Source organism: Mrakia frigida, assembly GCF_051309035.1.
Source record: "Mrakia frigida strain ATCC 22029 unplaced genomic scaffold BDY24scaffold_25, whole genome shotgun sequence".
Taxonomy (NCBI): Eukaryota; Fungi; Basidiomycota; class Tremellomycetes; order Cystofilobasidiales; family Mrakiaceae; genus Mrakia; species Mrakia frigida.
In genome coordinates, this window is record NW_027481256.1 from 335504 (window position 1) to 352251 (window position 16748).

A 16748-nucleotide genomic window follows, 5' to 3' on the forward strand; every position below is an offset into this window, starting at 1 on the left:
GAAGGAGAAGATATATCAGCAGAGAGGAGGAGAGGCAAGAAGGGTGGGAACGACGACGACGATTCGAGTGAAGAGGAGGAGGATGATCCTGAGGAGGTGAGTCGACGAGAACGAGAGAGCGAGAGGAAGGAGGTCGGAGAGAGAGAGCGGAGAGCTGACCTTTGAACGAACATCCTTTCGTTTCGCTACTATCTAGGCTCGTAGGATTGCTGAAGGATTCATTGTCGACGAGGATGATGACGAGGATAGGAAGAGGAGGAAGGGGAAGAAGAAGAAGAAGAGAAGAAGAGGTCAGTTTCAACTTCACCTTCCTCCCTTCCTTCCCACTTCTCGAGGTCGAGCTCGAGCGTCTTCCTTCCTATCCTCCGAGCTATACATCTCAGGATACAGAGCTAGCTCGTATCGAGCTTGCTCTCGGATGCTGTATCCTACGAGAAAGGAGCTTCAAGGAACTAGGATGGAAGCTGTTCTCTCTTCTTGAACCCAAGCTGACCTCCCATCTCCCTTCCCTTCCTCCCTCTCTCCCTCCCTTCATCCCTCCAGAACACTCTCGAGATGCCTCCCCCGACGCTCTCTCCGAAGACGACCTCGACCTTCTCGCCGAAAACACCGGTGCCTCCCGTCCTTCGACCTCCAAACCCTCTACGTCTACCAAACCCAAGAAGCTCCTCCGTCGACGACGTTCAAACTCGATCCCTTCCTCCCTCGACTCGGATGGCTCAGACGAAGCAGCGCTCCCCAACGTCAACGACCTCGCTCGGATCTTCGAGGACCTCCCCAGGAAGAGGAGGGAGGCTGCCATGATGGACGACGACGACAACGAGGACGATATGGGCGATTTCATCGAGGAGGACGAGGACCCGAACGCGGACAGAGAGGGTGGGGACAAGGAGAGGAAGAAGAGGGAGAAGGAGAGAAAGAGGAGGAGGAAGGAGAAGGCTGCTGGGTTGGGTGGTGTGAAGCGAGGTGGAGAAGGTGGGATTGATAAGGCGTGAGTACAATGAGGGAGGACGGAGGAAGGAAGGGGAAGGGAGGACGTGAAGCTGACCCTTTCGACGTGTTCTTTCGACCTCGACTTGGAATTCAGTGCTTGGGACGACATCTACGACGTGTTCGGAAACGGAGACGACTACGATTGGGCTCTCGAGGGAGAGGAGGAGATGATGGGTGGGGCTGTCGACGGAGAAGATATCAAGATGGAAGACGTTCGTCCCTTCCTCTCTCCCTCCTTCCCTTCCTCTCGAGCTCACACACCTTCCTCCTCTTCCTTCTAGGTCTTCGAACCCTCCGAAATCCAAGCTCGTCACCTCACCGAATCCGACACGCTCATCCGAGTTCGAGACATCCCCGAACGACATCAACTCCTCAACTCCACCCTCTCCTCCCATCCTTCCTACGTTCCCGACCCTTTCCCTGCCTTCCCTCCCACAGGACCAGCAGCCCTCTGGATCTCCTCTCGCATCTCCCCTCGAACCAAATCCACCTTCTACCCTTCCTCCTACCCGGACTACAACATCCGTCCTCGACAGGACCTCCTCCCTCGCTTCCTCCGATCCATCGAGAAGTCGCTCGAGTTCATGTTCGCCGAGCAGATGGAGGTGCCCTTCGTCTGGGAGCACCGTCGAGACTACCTCGTTTACTGGATCTCCGAGGAGAACAAGGACGCTCCCGAGGGAGAGAAGATCGACTTGCTCGAGCGAGACGAGCTCTGGAGGGTGTACGAGTTGGGAGTGAGGTACAGGACGTTGATGGAGAGGAAGGCTGGTCTTCTCGACGTTTGGAGGAGGCTGGCGCCGAGGTTGGCTAGTCAGGAGGAGGAGGAGGAGGCGGAGGATTCGGACGGGATGGATATTGAGGATGAGGAAGGAGGGGACGGGAGGAAGGAGAAGAAGAGGGATCCTAGGAGGGTGTACTTTGAGAGTCAGGTCATCTCGACGGGAGGGACGGCGGAGGAGAGTGTGGAAGGAGTGGTGGATGGGATGGACTGGTTGGCTTCGAGGTATGCGAGGGAGGTGAAGGAGATGAGGGAGGAGGAGGCGGAGATGCAGGTGGAAGGGAGGGAGAGGGTCTACAAGAAGCATTCGTCGGAGAGTGGGTTGGACGTGTTGAGGCAGAGTCGGTTGAGTCGTTTCGTCAAGGTTCGTCCTCTCCACTTTTCCTCTATTTTTTCGCATCTTTGCGAGAACAGAGATGCTTATCTCGGTTTCCTTTGTTGCTTCGATCCTACAGGACGCTGGTATCTCGGTCGAGGAGGTCGTCTCCGTCAACTTCTCGGGCAACAACATCGCCTTCCAAGAGGATCCCGAGTTCCTTCCCGAGGTCTACGCCGAACAGTTCACCATCGCTCCCAAGGAGATCTACGACAACTCGTCGGAGAAGTTTATCACCATCGACGGTGCCCTGCCGACGGTCGAGAAGGTCATTGGAGGTGAGTCTTTTCCGACGCGTCTTTTTCTTCTTCTTTCTGAACTGATCGAGCTTCCCTTTGCCTCTCCTCTCTGCAGCTGCTCGTTCGATTCTGAGTCAGGATATGTACAAGAACCCAACTCTTCGAAAACTCATCCGAGCTCTCTTCCGAGATCGAGGTCTAGTCACCGTCATCCCCACCGAACGAGGAATCACTCAAATCGACGACTACCACCCCTTCTTCGTGCGTTTCTATGTTTTTATCTTCTTCGAACCTCTCTCTGGGTCCTGACTTTCTTTCCTTCGCGTTTCCAGCCCTTCAAATACACCAAGGAGAAGCCCATCGCCGGCCTCATCAACTCTCCTCGGTTCCTCCTCATGCTCGAAGCCGAGAAGGAGACCCTCGTCACTCTCAAGTTCTCCCTCCCCGCCGCCGCCATCTCCCAACTCGAGGAACAGATCTACTCGGCCTACAAGTCGGATTCGTTCTCAGCGAAGGCTGAGGCCTGGAACGCGTTCAGGAAGTCGGTCGTCACCTCCGCCGTCAAGCATGGACTGCTACCCGTCGGAGCTGCTTGGGTAAAGGAGTGGCTGAGAGCTGAGGTGGAGGATCTCGTTGCTAGGACGTGTGGTTCTGCTCTCGAGGTTGTGAGTCGAGTTTTGGCCTCCATCAACGCGTCAAGCTCGAAGCTGACTCTTCCTTTCTCTTCCCTTCCTTCTCAGGCCGCCAACCAATCTCCCTTCCAACCTCGCTCCCACGACAAGGGAGACTCTCCTTCCGTTCTCGCCATCTCGCACGGAATGGGAGATCGAGCGAAGGATGCCGTCATGTGCGTCTACCTCGACGAGGAAGGACGAGTTCGAGAAACGATCAAGGTCGACACGCTCTTCGAGGATCGCGACGCCGCCTTCAAAACCGAGGAGGACGCCGACCGCAAGACTACTCCCATCGACGAGTTCAAAGCTCTCCTCAGTCGTCGAAAACCAAGTCTCATCGTCATGGGTGGATTCTCGGTCGCAACGAGTCACCTCACGTCGAGGGTTCGATCCATCGTTGACCAGATGGCCGAGTCGATCGCTCAGGAGAACCTCAAGCACAACGCTCCCGAGGAGGACAGGATCCGGGAGATCGAGGAAGCCAAGACGCCAGTGATCTACGTTCCGGACAACGTCGCTAGGATCTACATGCACTCGGTTCGAGCTCAGAAGGAATTCGCCACTCTCCCTCCCACCGGACGATACTGCGTTGGTCTCGGACGATATGCTCAGTCGCCGATTCACGAGTTCTGTGCTCTCGGAACGGATATCACTGCCATCACCTTCGAACCCGAGGCTCAGAAGCTGGTGAGTCGTTCGCCACCTGGTTCGGTCGAGGTCGTTCGACGCGTCTCTTTCTGACTCGTTCTTTCCCTTCTTCTTCTTCCTTTCTTTCGCAGGTTCCGAGGGAGAAGCTCCTCATCGCTCTCGAGCGATCTCTCGTCAACGTCGTCAACGACGTCGGAGTCCTCATCAACGACGCCGTCAGCGACCCCTACATGCAGACCGTCCTCCCCTTCATCTCTGGATTCGGACCTCGAAAAGCCGCTCAGCTCATCAGGGATATCGTCAAGAGTGTTCGTTCTTCCTTCCTCTTTTCTTCACAGCACGTTTCTCTGACTCACCTTCGTCTTCGTTTCGTTCTCGTCTTCTTAGGGAGGAGCCCTCACCAATCGTCTCGAGATTTTGCATCTCAACCTCCTCGACCCCGTCATGTTCGACAACGCCGGCGCCTTCCTCGAGATCAAGTCCGACCCCGAGGACCTCGAACTCTCTGGAGAAGACATCGCTGGCCAACTCGATCCTCTCGACAACACTCGGATCCACCCAGCCGATTACGAGTTCGCTCGAAAGATGGCCGAGAACGCTCTCGAACTCGACGAGGAGGACGTGACGGACGACCACCCTTCGAAATCCGTCGTTCGACTCATGAACGACGAGTCCAACGCCGAGAAGCTCAGCGAGCTCAACCTGGACGACTTCGCCGAGAACCTTCGAGAGATCAGGAACGTCGAGAAGCGATATGCCCTGGAGGTCATCAAGGACGAGATCCTCGCTCCCGGAAAGGATCGTCGACAGGACTTCCACCTCCCTACGCCTTGGGAGATCCTCACCATGCTCTCCGGAGAGACTCAGCAGACTCTCAAGCAAGGGCTCCTCGTCGCTGGTCGGGTCTACCTCGTTCGAGACACCGAAACCGTCGTTCAACTCGCCTCAGGAATCGAAGGAATCATCGAGCTCGGGTACATCTCGGAGGACGGGATGGGCATCCAACGATGTGGAGAAGTCGTCAGGAAGGGAGAAACCATCCAGGCCACCATCATCCGAGTCAACCCCGAGGATCTCAAGGTCCAACTCTCCCTTCGTCGCTCGGAGATCGACCACGCTCTCACCGCCGGGAAACCCAGGCTCGAGGAACCCTACGACCACGAGCTCGTCGAGAAGCACCGAGAGGCGGCGTTGACGAAGAAGAGGAAGGAGGGAGGAGCCATCAAGAGGCAGATCGATCATCCCAACTTCTTCAACATGAACGGAGGACAGGCCGAGCAGCATCTCGCCAGTCAGCAGAGGGGAGACGTCGTGATTCGACCGTCGTCGAAGGGTCCCAACCATCTCGCTGTTACCTGGAAGGTCGACGAGGGGATCTACCAACATCTCGGTGAGTCCTGTCTCTTTTGGTTCTTTCGTTCGAGGAGAGAGAGCTGACTCTCGTTTCGACGCGTTTCCTTCTTTCTTTCCTTCAGACGTCGAAGAGCTCGGAGAGAAAGCCAACTCGGCCTCTCTCGGACAGGTCCTTCGAGTCAGTGGGAAGTACACCTACCACGATCTCGACGAGCTCATCGTCAACCACGTCAAGGCGACGGTCCACTCGCTTGAGGAGTTGATGAAGTCGGACAAGTTCAAGGGGAAGACCACCGAGGAGCTTGGTGAGTTTCGCTTTCGTTATTTTTGACATCTCTCTCACGAGTATCGTTCTGACTCTCTGTTGCTCCTTTCACCAGACTCGTTCTTGAAGACGTTCGTTCTCGCTCATCCCGGAAAGTCGATCTACGCGTTCGGACTCGATCGAAAACGACCTGGATACTTCGTTCTCGCCTTCCTCAACAAGTCGACGACTGAAGGAGGAGTGATTCAGAGATGGGTGAGTGCTTCTTCGTTTTTTTTTTCTCCCGTCGAAGATCTGAGCCGTTTCTGACGCCTTCGTCCTGTTCCTTCCTCGACTCCCTCAGCCCGTCAAAGTCAACCCCGGATCGTACCAGCTCGCCGATGCTGAGCTTCCAGGAGTCCTCGAGCTCTGCAACGCTTTCAAGGTTCAGTACTCGGCTCGAACGGCTGCCATGCCTCAAGGTGAGTTTTTCCTTCGTCGCTGCCGCGCTCTCGTTTCGTCCCTCGACGCGTCGAAGCTGACTTCCTTCCCCTTCCTCTTTCTTCTTCTCCTTCTCGCATCGCAGGTGGAAAGACCCCTTATCGAGGAGGAGCTACTCCCGCCTATGGAGGAAGGACGCCCGCTGGAGGTCGAACTCCTGGAGGAGGAATGATCGTCGGACGAATGCCCAACGGATCGGTCTACATGCCCAACGGAGAACGAGCTCCGATGCAGTATGTTCCTACTGGTCAGACTCCCAATCCTTGTGAGTACTCTCCTCGCTTCTCTTCTCCTTCGAATCTTCAAGAAACTGACCTCGCCTGGTTCGCTCGAAACGCAGACGCTCCCGTCGCCCAAACCGGAAACACTCCCTACGGCGCTGGAGGAGGAGGAGGACGAACTCCCTACGGTCAGCCTCCGATGGGTTACCCCGTCGGTCAGCAGCAGCAGCAACCCTACGGACAGCCTTACGGTCAACCCGCCTTCGGAGGAGGATTCCCTCAGCAGCAGCAACAACCTCAAGGAGGTTTCCCGCCTCAGCAGCAGCAGCAGCCTTTCCCTGGAGCTGGACTTCCTTCGGATCCGAACGGACCAGCAGGACCTTCGATCAACCCGGCGAGAGCAGCGATGATGGGACGAGGAGGAGGAGCTCCGGGAGGAGGGTACTAGTTTTGACGAGGAGAGGGAGGAGTCGAGTGTACGAGACGAGACGAGGGCTTTTGAGCATCATCATCTTTCATTTTTTTCCCGTTTCTTTAGTTGTTTGGTTGTGCGTTTTGGATCATGAATACCTTTCTTGCTTTGTCGGTCTGTGAGAGCTTTCGAAAGCGAGAACGGAAGAGAGGAAAAACGACATCGGTCCCTATGCTAAAAGACTGGTCTTCCTCCTTCGAGCGGCACTCCTTCTTCCCCCTCCCTCCTCTCCTCGCCCATGTTCTTCTTCCCCGCTACGTTCGCACCTCCGACCAGAGTCCCTCGCTCCAGATCGCTCGACGTGATCCCGTTCTCGGAGTGAGAGCTGGACGACGTTGAGTTCGAAGCTCTCGCTCCCCCGAGGGTTTCTAGCTCGTCCGCGTGAGCTTCTTCGGGATCGAGATCTTCTTCGTCTCGAGGGATGCGAGGGGAGTAAGGTCGGTGGCAGAGGGGATGGGAGAGAGGTGGGTAGTCTGTTGGAGGAATGCGTCGATACGACGAGGAGTCAGAGGGTCAGAGGGAGTTCGAGGAAGGAAGGAAGCAGAGGGATGAACCCACATTGTCGATAGCAGTACCATCCAATGGCTGTACCGAGAAGAGATCCAGCGATGAGGTCGGTGGCGTGGTGTCTAAGCGATTGGGGAGGGAAAGAAAAGAACGACGCGTCAGTTCCGTTCGCTATTTCTGCACCTCCTCTCTCTCTCCTGGCCGCTTCTTCAAACCCTCCAGTCCTTGAAAAAGTCCCGATGGTGCTTGAGACTGACCTGTAATCCATACTTCGACTAATAGCGACCAACGTAGCTCCAGAGATCGGAGCGAGAAGAAGCCAGGTTTTCCAGCTGAATCCTCTTTGATTCGAGATATGAACCTTAGCTGCGAGGTAAAAGGTGAGATAGATCATCCCGCAAAAAGAAAGGGAGGCGTGACCGGAGGGAAAGGACCGGAATCCGTCCTAGAAGCGAGGAAGACGAGAAGAACGAAGATTAGTCGGCGTCGAAAAGCGACGAGTCAACAGCGAAATTCGACGAACGTTGAGGAGGTCTAGTCGAGTACAGATGACTCTCGAGTCCGATAAGGTGTAAGGAGTGGGGTTGGTGAGCCCAGGAGCCGGTTGGCATCGATCCTGGAAGAGACAAAGGTTCAGCCACGCTCGTCGAAGAGAAAAGGTTGAGAAACTCGCAGCGAGAGGCTAAGCGGAACGATCCGACGTACCAGTATATCGGGTCTCGGTCTTCCGACTGTAATTTTGATGATGTTTGTGACAGTGCTCGTCACGGAAAGACTCAGAGCTCTGTGCGAAAGACGCGTCGGTGAGAGGAGAAAGGGAAACGGCAGCGTCAGTTCTGTTCCCCTCGATGGCCTCAAGATCAGCTACTCACAGTCCGAGCCATCCCGAGTGCAGATCCCAGAAGCTTCGAGTGACGATGAGGGAGATAAGCAGGATAATAGCCGCAGGGGCGACGAGAGCGATAACGTAGAGATTTGCTGAGGAGACGCGAGAATTGGTCTGTTTGGAGATCAAAGAGGGAGACCGAAGGTCAGTACAGTCAAGTCAGGCAATTTGCAAAGGTGCAAAGTAGAGGAAGGTCGCAGCTGAGAGAGGGGAGAGGGAACGAACCGCATACTGATGGTGAAGCGAAGTGTCGGAAATCGAGAACGTCCGACGAAAGCCTTCGACCTGAAAGGGGAAAAGGAGTTAGAGAGGGCAGCATTGGTCTCAGTCTATACTCCTCGTGTCAATCAAGCTCATGGCGACGAAGCCTGAGGTCGACAGCAAGAAGAGGGTAGGGGGTGTTGGGAACGACGTCTGCTCTCCGTCGCCTTCGCCTTCGCTTCTCCCGAAACTGACCTTGTCTAGAAGGTAGAAGAGTCCCCAGAGAACGAGCTGGTGGTGAGTAGACACGTTTCGAAGGGGTGAGAGTTGAGGTTGAAAGGGCAGCAATGAAGAGAGAGAGAGAGAGGGGGGAAAGAAAGGAAGGAGGAGCTCGACGGTGAGCTTGACCTCGAACTCTTCTTCTCGTTTATTCAACCTAGGCCCACTCACGGTGAGGATCCAGTCGGGTACATCTGTTAGGATAAAAGATAGTTCGTATCTGCATCAGGTATACTTGAAAGGGGAGTCTCGTAGGGCCGCTGATGGAGCAGGGAAGGGAAGGGAGAGCTCGAAAGACTCGAGCTCAACCAAACGAGTTTCGTCTTCATTTGGACTCACAGGTTCTAACGAGAAGCCAGCGTCGTCGACGAGTCATCTTCTTTGGAGAGCCCCGGAGGTCTTTGAAGATATCGGGGAAGCGCATCCTGAGTGTGGAGAAGGGGGTGGTGGGTGAGAGGGAAGGAGCGAAATGGAAGGAGGGAGGGGAGGAGAGGGAGGCGAGCTTGGCGAGACCCTGCGGGCCCTGTGAATGCTACAGAGGATCGGCCTCGCAGAGGAGCTGTGGGTCTCTCTCAGAACTTCCTCTGACTTGGAAGGGGTAGCAGAAACCAAAGCAACCACAAAATTACAACCCCGAACAAAACGTATAGCTAGAGGGAATTGAACCCTCGCCTCACGCATGGCAAGCGCGAATGATAGCCACTTCACCATAGCTATGTCAATGACAAGCGTGCCAATCAAGCAGACAGATACTGTGCATTCAATCTCGAGGACCGCCGCTGAGACGCGCTGGACCTGTCGAGCTCGAGAAAAGGTGAAGCTGTCGATCTGATTCTTCCCCTTCTGAGTTCTGGGGTTCGGGTTGTTAGCAGGTGACCTCCGATACGTTGGGATTCAGTGATTATGGATCACTCATCTTGGACCGAGTCTTTCTACGGGTCGTTTTGAAACTGGAATCTAGATCTGTCTCCCCTTCCCTTCCAATTCCAAACTACTGCTAAATCAGAAAGCTATGGCCTTGTATCTAAACACGTGTTGTTGAGGTTCATAAGCCTGAGGAAAGGGATCGAAGAAATCCGAGTCAGCCTCCCGTTTCAACTTCTGAATCGGATCAGCGAGCGAACTCACGACGATGCAATGGCCGTTCTCTTCTGTGTGAGCAGTACTCGTGGCCGGTGAATCATCTGAGAGGACGATGACACGGATCAGAGAGATCAGTATCGGTGGTCCTCAGCGCGTGAACTCGGTCGCATCTCTCTACTCACCTACTTGATCCGTTTGATCTCCAGCTCCGCACGAGAAGACGTTGAGGTGGGAATGACAGCTTGGTGTCCATCGGGAAAGATCCCCTGGGTGGCGGCGAGTCGAGCGAATCGAGAGGAAGGGTTGTTCAGGAGGTTTTGAGGAGTGTCGAATTCCAGGACCGAGCCGTTCTCGAGCAGGAGAATCTGAGAAGACGAGAGAACAATCAGCATCATCGCGGAGAAAAAAAAAGGAGAACTTGCTCACCCGGTCGAAGTTGATGATGCTCGCTGCAAAGGAGGGAGGGAGGAGGGCAGAGCGACGCGTCAGAAATCGAAGAACGAGCGACACAAACCTCGCAAGGGACTTACAGATTCTATGAGCGATTGCAAGCACAGTGGATCCAACAAGCTCCGAGTCTACGACTTCACGGATTTTCTCGTCGGTCAGATGGTCCATGCTGCAAAAAGAGACGAGGGGAGAGGAGAGTCAGATCGATTCGACGACGACGCAGAAGAGAGCGCGAAAGCGAGCTCGGGCTGACCTCGAAGTCGACTCGTCGAGTACCACAATCTTCTTCTTCCTAAGCAGTGCACGGGCGAGGCAGAGAAGTTGACGTTGGCCTTTGGAGAAAGACTCCTCGTCGACGACTAACGACTCGAGCTTCTCGGGCTGTAAGAGGAAGAAAAGATGAAAGAAGTCGAGTCAACGGGAAGTTACTTCACAGAGAGTCAACTATGGGTCCAGCGACGCCATGAAACTCACAAGAAGAGTCACGACCTCATCCATTCCGACGCTTCGAAGAGCTTTCCAGATCAACTCGTCCGAGCAGTGTCCTTCGATGTCGAGGTTCTCTCGAACGGAACCATGCCAGAGGAAAGGGTCTTGAGTGACAATGCTGAGAAAGGACAAAGAAGGCAGGATGTCAGTTTGAGATATGAAGAGGGAGGAGTGAGGAGGGAGAAAGGCACGCGACGAACCTCATTGAGTCTCGAAGTTGCTCGAGAGAAATCGAGGACGTTTCGACTCCATCAATCAAAATCTTCCCGGTGACGAGATGGCTGTCTATCGCTCTGAAGAGAGCGAGGAGAGTAGTCGATTTCCCTGATCCAGTCCTGTTTTGATCGGGCGGGAGGACGAGGTCAGGACGCGTCGTGCAGGAAGGCGACGAAGGGGACGCGACAAACCTTCCACAGATCCCGATCTTCATCCCTCCTGGAAGAGAGAAAGAAACATTGTTTAGAGCAGGTGGGAGATCCTCTCTAAGAAGGATAAAAAAAGGGAGATGGTCAGGCTCGACGTTCAAGGAAGAAAGAGAGCGGAGGGAAAGGCCTGACTTGTATCGCATCGAGTAGTCGACGAACTCCAGCTTCCCAGATGAAGGCCAAAGAGCTCCTGCCTTCTCTGAACGATCGTACGGAAGAGGGTCCGGGTCCTCGGGAGCCAACAGCACGAACTCTTGGATTCGTTCGAGAGCCTGGGAGGAAGAGAAGAGTGCTTCAGCTGCTGAAGGTTCCCACAACGCGACCACACGAAGATACGCACAACCACCGAGTTCTCAACCGAAGCGTAGTTCATCAGGGTCTGCGAAAACAAAGGAAGGTCAGTACGGGATTCGAAGCAAAGACGACGAAGCAGCGTACTCACAGCCATAAGGGTCTGGCCAAGACTCGTGAGTTGAGAGAGGGCGACACCAAGAAGAGCCGAAGAGGTTGAAGATCTGAGAGCGACTGCTAAAATGGACAGGCCGATGGCGAGCAGAGCCTGGAGAAGATGAAGACGCGTCAGTGCGAGACTTTTTGAGTTCGCCGTGAGTTCGACGCAAGGGTTTCTTCGCTCACCGTCATCCAAGTGAGGGTCACTCGAAGGAAGAGCATCCCAGAGAACCGGAAGAAGAAAGGCCCCTGGGATTCGTCGAGGAAGTCGTTGTTCTTTGACTCGAAGAAGTCGTTGGCTCGGAACGCTCGAATCGAAGTCAGACCTCCGACCGTCGTGGAGAAGAGGGTGTAGAGAGGACTCTTGGATCCTGACTCGAGCCGTTGACTGATTAAAAGCGAAGTACAGTTTAGAAGAAGTTTCATCGCTGAAGAGTGGCAGAGAAGGGCTCACAGTTGCTGAGAACGGGAGACGGAAGAGGGAAAGTCAGCGAACGAAAGCGAGCGACGAGAAGAGATCAGAGGAGGTGACTCACCTTGCTGGTGGCGAGGTAGAAGCGCAGGATAATCCAGTAGATCGGGACCAAGACGGGAATGGACAGTCCGAGCCACGGAGTAGCGATCACCAGGAAGATGATCACTGTGAGCAGGTTCATCACGGTGGTCATCAAACCGAGAAGACCAAGAGGAAATTCACTGTTGAATGGGAGCAACATGAGCTCAAGTCAACTCCAAAGCTGCTTCAAAAATCTCGCTCACAAATCGGTTCTCTGGATGTCTGTGGAGGCGAAGAGAGCGTAAAACGTCAAAATCAAGACGCGTCCCCCCCTTCAGTCCCTCCCACTCTTCGCAAACTCACCTTGGCTAAAACGATTCAAGATCTTTCCAGCTGAAGTCTTCTGGAAGAAAGACGGCGGGCTAGCCAGAAGTCCAGAAAGCTCTTCGTGGTGAATGATCCTTTGAAAAACGAGAGCCCGGTCAGCATCGACTTCGACTTCGAGACGCGAGATTTGGGCTCACCTAGCAGCTCTCTGGGTAATGGCGATGGTGAATACTCCTAGCGTGATGATGTAAGCAAACGCGGCGGCGAGCGAGAAGCTGCGAGGAGGAATCGGGTCAGCGACGCGTCGTTTCTCGGTTCGAGTCGTTTTGTGCTCACGCGGTGTATCCAGCCATCCAAGAACCGAGGTGAGAGTTGGAGCTGGCGAATTCTAAGATGGGAAAGAGAAGGATTTTGTTAATAAGATTGCCTCGCTGTTGAGAAGGAGGCGACGACGAAGAATTGAAGGCAAACCTTTGAGGAATCCTCTGCGGGAGGGAAGAAAGAAGACCGTCAGCGACGGTGAGAAGAAGAAGAGGAGAGGAACGCGCAAACATACTGAAGTCCGGCTCGGACGAGTCCATAGCAGAAGGTGAGACCCGCGACGACTATGGTGAAGAGAGGGCCGACAGCAGAAAAGAAGAAGGCGTAGGCTCCCCATTTCGACGTCTTCCCGTTCTCCCAGAGCATCTCCTCGTCTTCTTCTTCGGCGACCTCCATCTCGTCCGACTTCGTAGTCTCGGTAGACTGGGCCTCGAGCTCCTTCGACGTCCCAGTCTTCGCAGCCAAGGCGAAAGCGGCTCCAGCGTCTCGCACTTCCTCGAACGATCCGAAGTGAGTGATCTTTCCAGCGTCCATGACGATGACCTTTTCTGCTGAAGGGAGATGCTGAATTCCATGGGTGACAAGGACGGTGGTCTGAGAGGGTCAGAGGAGAGAGAGAGGAAAGAAGACGCGTCAGTTCGACTTCGACGCGTCGAACGACGGATCGGAGCTGACCTTTCCCTTGAGGAGTCCAGCAGGTCCGAAGAGAGAGGTGAAAACTGAAAAAAGCAAAAGGTCGGCTCAGTCGAGCAAGTCGAAGAGGCGAAGAAAGGAAGAAGAGCTCACCGTGAGCTTCGGTTTCTCCGTCGAGAGCTGAGAAAGTGTCGTCCAGAAGAACGAGATCGGCATCGGCATAGACAGCTCGAGCGAGAGACTGAAGAGAGGAGACAATGCGACAAATGGAAGTCAGCGATATTACCAAGTCGAAGAAGAGGAAGAAGGCAGAACCTACGAGTCGTTGCCGCTGGCCTCCGGAAAGCGAAACTCCCCTCTCCCCAAGCATGCTGTGCTCTCCTTTCGGCAGCTTGTCGAGGTCTTGACGAAGACCACAAGCGTAAATGACTCGATCAAAAATTTCTTGGTCGTAGGGTCGGTCGAGAAGGACGTCTGCGAAGAAAGAGAGACGCGTCAGTCGAGGGAGGAGGAAGGAAGAGGGCGAGCATCGACAACTCACTAGACCTGAATGTTCCGGGATAGATGAATGAAGTCTGAGTGGCGAGAGCAGTCTGAAAGATTAACCTTCAATCAGTATGAGAAACAGGAAAGAGAAGAGACAAGGAGAGGGGAGGGAGGCGGAAGCTCACCTTCCTTGCCTCAACGTCAATTGATCCTTTCAACTGAACCGACTCTCCGAGAAGACTCATGAGAAGGGTAGTCTTCCCACTGGCGACGGATCCAACGACCTGGGAGAGATGGAGGTGATCAGAGACAAAGCAGGAAGCATGAGAAGACGGAGAGTGAACGAACCATGTGAAGCTCTCCAGGAGTCAGTTCGAGGTCGATTCCTTCGAGGACGGCAGTCTTGTCGTCCCAGCCGAACGATCCTCCCTTGATGATAGCCTTGAAGGGAGTCTTCAGGTCCTCGAGAGCGAGTTTCCCCTTGGTCTCGTCGAGTTCCGAAGTCTCGAGCGCGTCGTCCGACGAGAGTCGTCGAGCAGGTTCGACCTTTTCCGGCAGGATGAGGAAGCCTTGGACTGGAAAACGGAGGGAAAAATGGTGAGCCGTTCTCGAGAGTTAGATATCAAAGTCAAAAGGGACGGACGTCGTTTGAGGGAGGCGTATCCGGCGAGCATCTCTGGGAGAACTTGACCGCTGGAAATTAGAAGCTCGAAACCAGAGTCAAAACAGAACGCAAGGCAACGTCAGAGCAGGAGGAAACAGTAAAGCGTACATCATGTTGATGGGTCCATTGAGGAGGTTGATGATGGTCAAGATGCTGCAAGAAATAAGGGTCTCAGCCTCGAGTCTAAGGAAGGAGAAAGAAGCCAAAGCTCACGTGAAAATCCGTGTCACGTCCAGCGGCTCAGTCGTCGCTCCCGTCTGGAGCATGATAGCGTAGCTTCCGATGCAAGCCAATCCAGAGAAGGTAGATCCCGTGTTCGAAAGTCCGGAAGTAATGGTGATGAGAACGCTGCAAGGAGGAAGGGAAAGGAAGGACGAGGCGTCAGAACGCGTCCGAACTCGAGGCCGATCACGTAGAAAGGAAAACCTACTAGAAGTGCCTCAACACGTTGGTCTCCTTGACTCGCAAGCGTCCGATCTTATCCATCAAAGGCTTCTCGTAGGCGCCAAGCTTGATAGGGAGGAGCTGACTGAACACCGAGGTCTGTTGAAGACGCAAAGTGTGGAAAGTCAGCGTCACTTCAGTTCTCGTCGTCCCTCGAAAAGTTCTGACTCACAAGAAGCTTGATCCTCTGATCTACAGCAGCCATCCAGTCAGTTTGAGCCTTTCCAACGGCACCGCTGAGAGCACCTGGAGATCAGAACGAAAGAGAACGGAGATGTTGAGCGAGCTGGGAAAGGAACGACGCGGAAACGGGAGAGACGAACTGGTGACGCTCAAGAAGAGGACGATGATGAAAAGGGGAGCGAACTGGAGAGAAAGAGTTCAGGCTTTGATTTCGGCATTGCAGAGTTAGGGGAGAGGAGAGACGAACCATCGCCCACTTCGCTTGAAACCAAAGAAGAGCGCAAGCGATTCCAATCGAAAGAACAGCAGCCCACATCTCGTGGAAGTATTCGAGAGTCTCGGTGATCCTCTCTGCGTCGACCGACATGTACGTAGTAGCGGCTCCCTGTAAAGGACGGGACCAAAGAGGCGGTCAGGACGGAAAACGGGCGAGGGAAAAGCAGGGCGTCAGAAGAGCTCTCACCTGGCCAACCTCTCGAGCAGCGACCGAGCTCAAGCGAAGAGTCTTCATGTAGATGGTACCGACGAGAGCGCTTCGATAGGCGACCGTCATGTTGAAGACCTTCTCCCAATATCTGAGAGACGAGAAAGCGGAGATCAGCTCGACTGAAGGGGGACGGCAGAGAGAGGAGGGCTCGAAAAAGAACAGGTAGGTCGAGAGGGAGATGAGAGTGTAGATGATGACGAATCCACCGACGAGAGCCCAGCCTCGTTCCATGGGAATGGTGGAATCGGAGACGAATCGAGTCATGTCCTGGACGAGGAAGACCTCTGCGAACGAAGGGAAGATCCGAGGTCAGCGACAGTCGTTTCATCTCTTCGTTTCGAACAGGCTAGGACTCACGACCAAAAGTAGCGAGCATAAGGATCATCCTCGGAATGACGGGACCACCGAAGCTTCCTCCAAAAGCTCTGATGCTTGCTCTGAAGAGGTACGTCCCACGGGCTTGATCCTCCTGGTCGAGACCCTTCTTGAGTCGCTCACGAGCTGGGACGGCGAGGAGGTGACGAGGAACGTCTCCGAGGTCGTCAAGAGTGAGTCGACGCTTGTACCCCGTGTAGAGGAGGGGGATGAGATGGAAGAAAAAGGGCTTGATGACGAAAGAAGTCGTGGTTGCTCGAGGGAGTTTCTGACGCGTCGCGAAAATGAACGGTGAGCGTTCAGCTTCAGCTGGATGGAAGTGGAAAGATGAACGAGACCGAAGACTCACTAGGTACTTCTGGTTAAGGAGAGACCGCTTCTGAGCTGTCTCGAGTATCAGAAGGGCGAAGATGGCGGAAACGACGATGGCTTTTGGGACGAAGGATGAGGAGGATTGAAGTCCGACGGCAGCGAGGGATCGAAGCTCAGCGGCTCCGAAGAGTCCCATGGAGAGAGCGTAGGAGGTGTCGAGAGTAGAAGGAGCGACGGATTTGTAGTGCTCTGACACGGAGAGAGCGATGAAGAAGAGCTGGAAAGTGAGGAGACGAGAAACGCGTCGGCTTGAGGTCAGTCAACGTTCTTCGACCGAACACCTTACTGGTGTACAGTTCTTCTCGAGCAAGGCTTTCAGACTCACCGAAGCTACCAGCTGAAGGGCTGCAGAGGGTATCGTCGTTCCAGGAAGCCCCTTCAGGTCCTTGAGTTTAGCGAGAGAAGCGCCACTCGCACCAACGAAGAGAAGTCCGAAGATAAGCTTGAAAGCGAGGAGGATGTCGAGAGCTTTGTGAAGTCTCGAGGGCTTCTTTCGAAGGAAGTTGACTCGAAGTAGGGCCACGAGGAGGAAGACGGCGTTTGGGAGAATGGAGAGGATGCTGAGAGGTGGGGAAGGAAGCGAGACGGTGAGCTCTCCTCCATCTGCGAGACCGCCTCGACCTCTCCTTCTGCAGGAGACTTCGAAACCTTCGCCGCCAAACAGAGAGGAACTCAGACTCACATCTGC

General features: G+C 54.5%; 2 protein-coding genes and 1 non-coding gene across 3 annotated transcripts; 1 reads left to right on the forward strand and 2 right to left on the reverse strand.

Annotated features, from left to right (window-relative positions):
• The first annotated feature begins 195 nt into the window (after positions 1–195).
• SPT6 (chromatin-remodeling histone chaperone SPT6) lies at positions 196–6630 on the forward strand. The gene is made up of 14 exons (XM_076636032.1): positions 196–991; positions 1088–1205; positions 1275–2138; positions 2230–2428; positions 2505–2650; positions 2722–3054; positions 3130–3750; positions 3843–4019; positions 4099–5101; positions 5187–5369; positions 5445–5584; positions 5673–5790; positions 5895–6074; positions 6150–6630. The coding sequence occupies exons 1-14, from the start codon at positions 234–236 to the stop codon at positions 6476–6478; spliced, it is 5169 nt and encodes a 1722-aa protein (XP_076494706.1). The 5' UTR covers positions 196–233; the 3' UTR covers positions 6479–6630.
• BDY24DRAFT_134183 (phosphatase PAP2 family protein) lies at positions 6578–9084 on the reverse strand. The gene is made up of 9 exons (XM_076636033.1): positions 8547–9084; positions 8352–8356; positions 8121–8180; positions 7882–8009; positions 7715–7793; positions 7533–7625; positions 7267–7454; positions 7061–7131; positions 6578–6975 (listed from the first exon to the last, which is right to left on the reverse strand). Exons 1-9 carry the CDS (start codon positions 8599–8601, stop codon positions 6677–6679), a joined length of 978 nt encoding a protein of 325 aa, XP_076494707.1. The 5' UTR covers positions 8602–9084; the 3' UTR covers positions 6578–6676.
• BDY24DRAFT_t80 lies at positions 9021–9092 on the reverse strand. The gene has a single exon. It is a non-coding gene; the product is annotated as a tRNA-Gly (tRNA).
• Positions 9093–16748: the final 7656 nt, after the last annotated feature.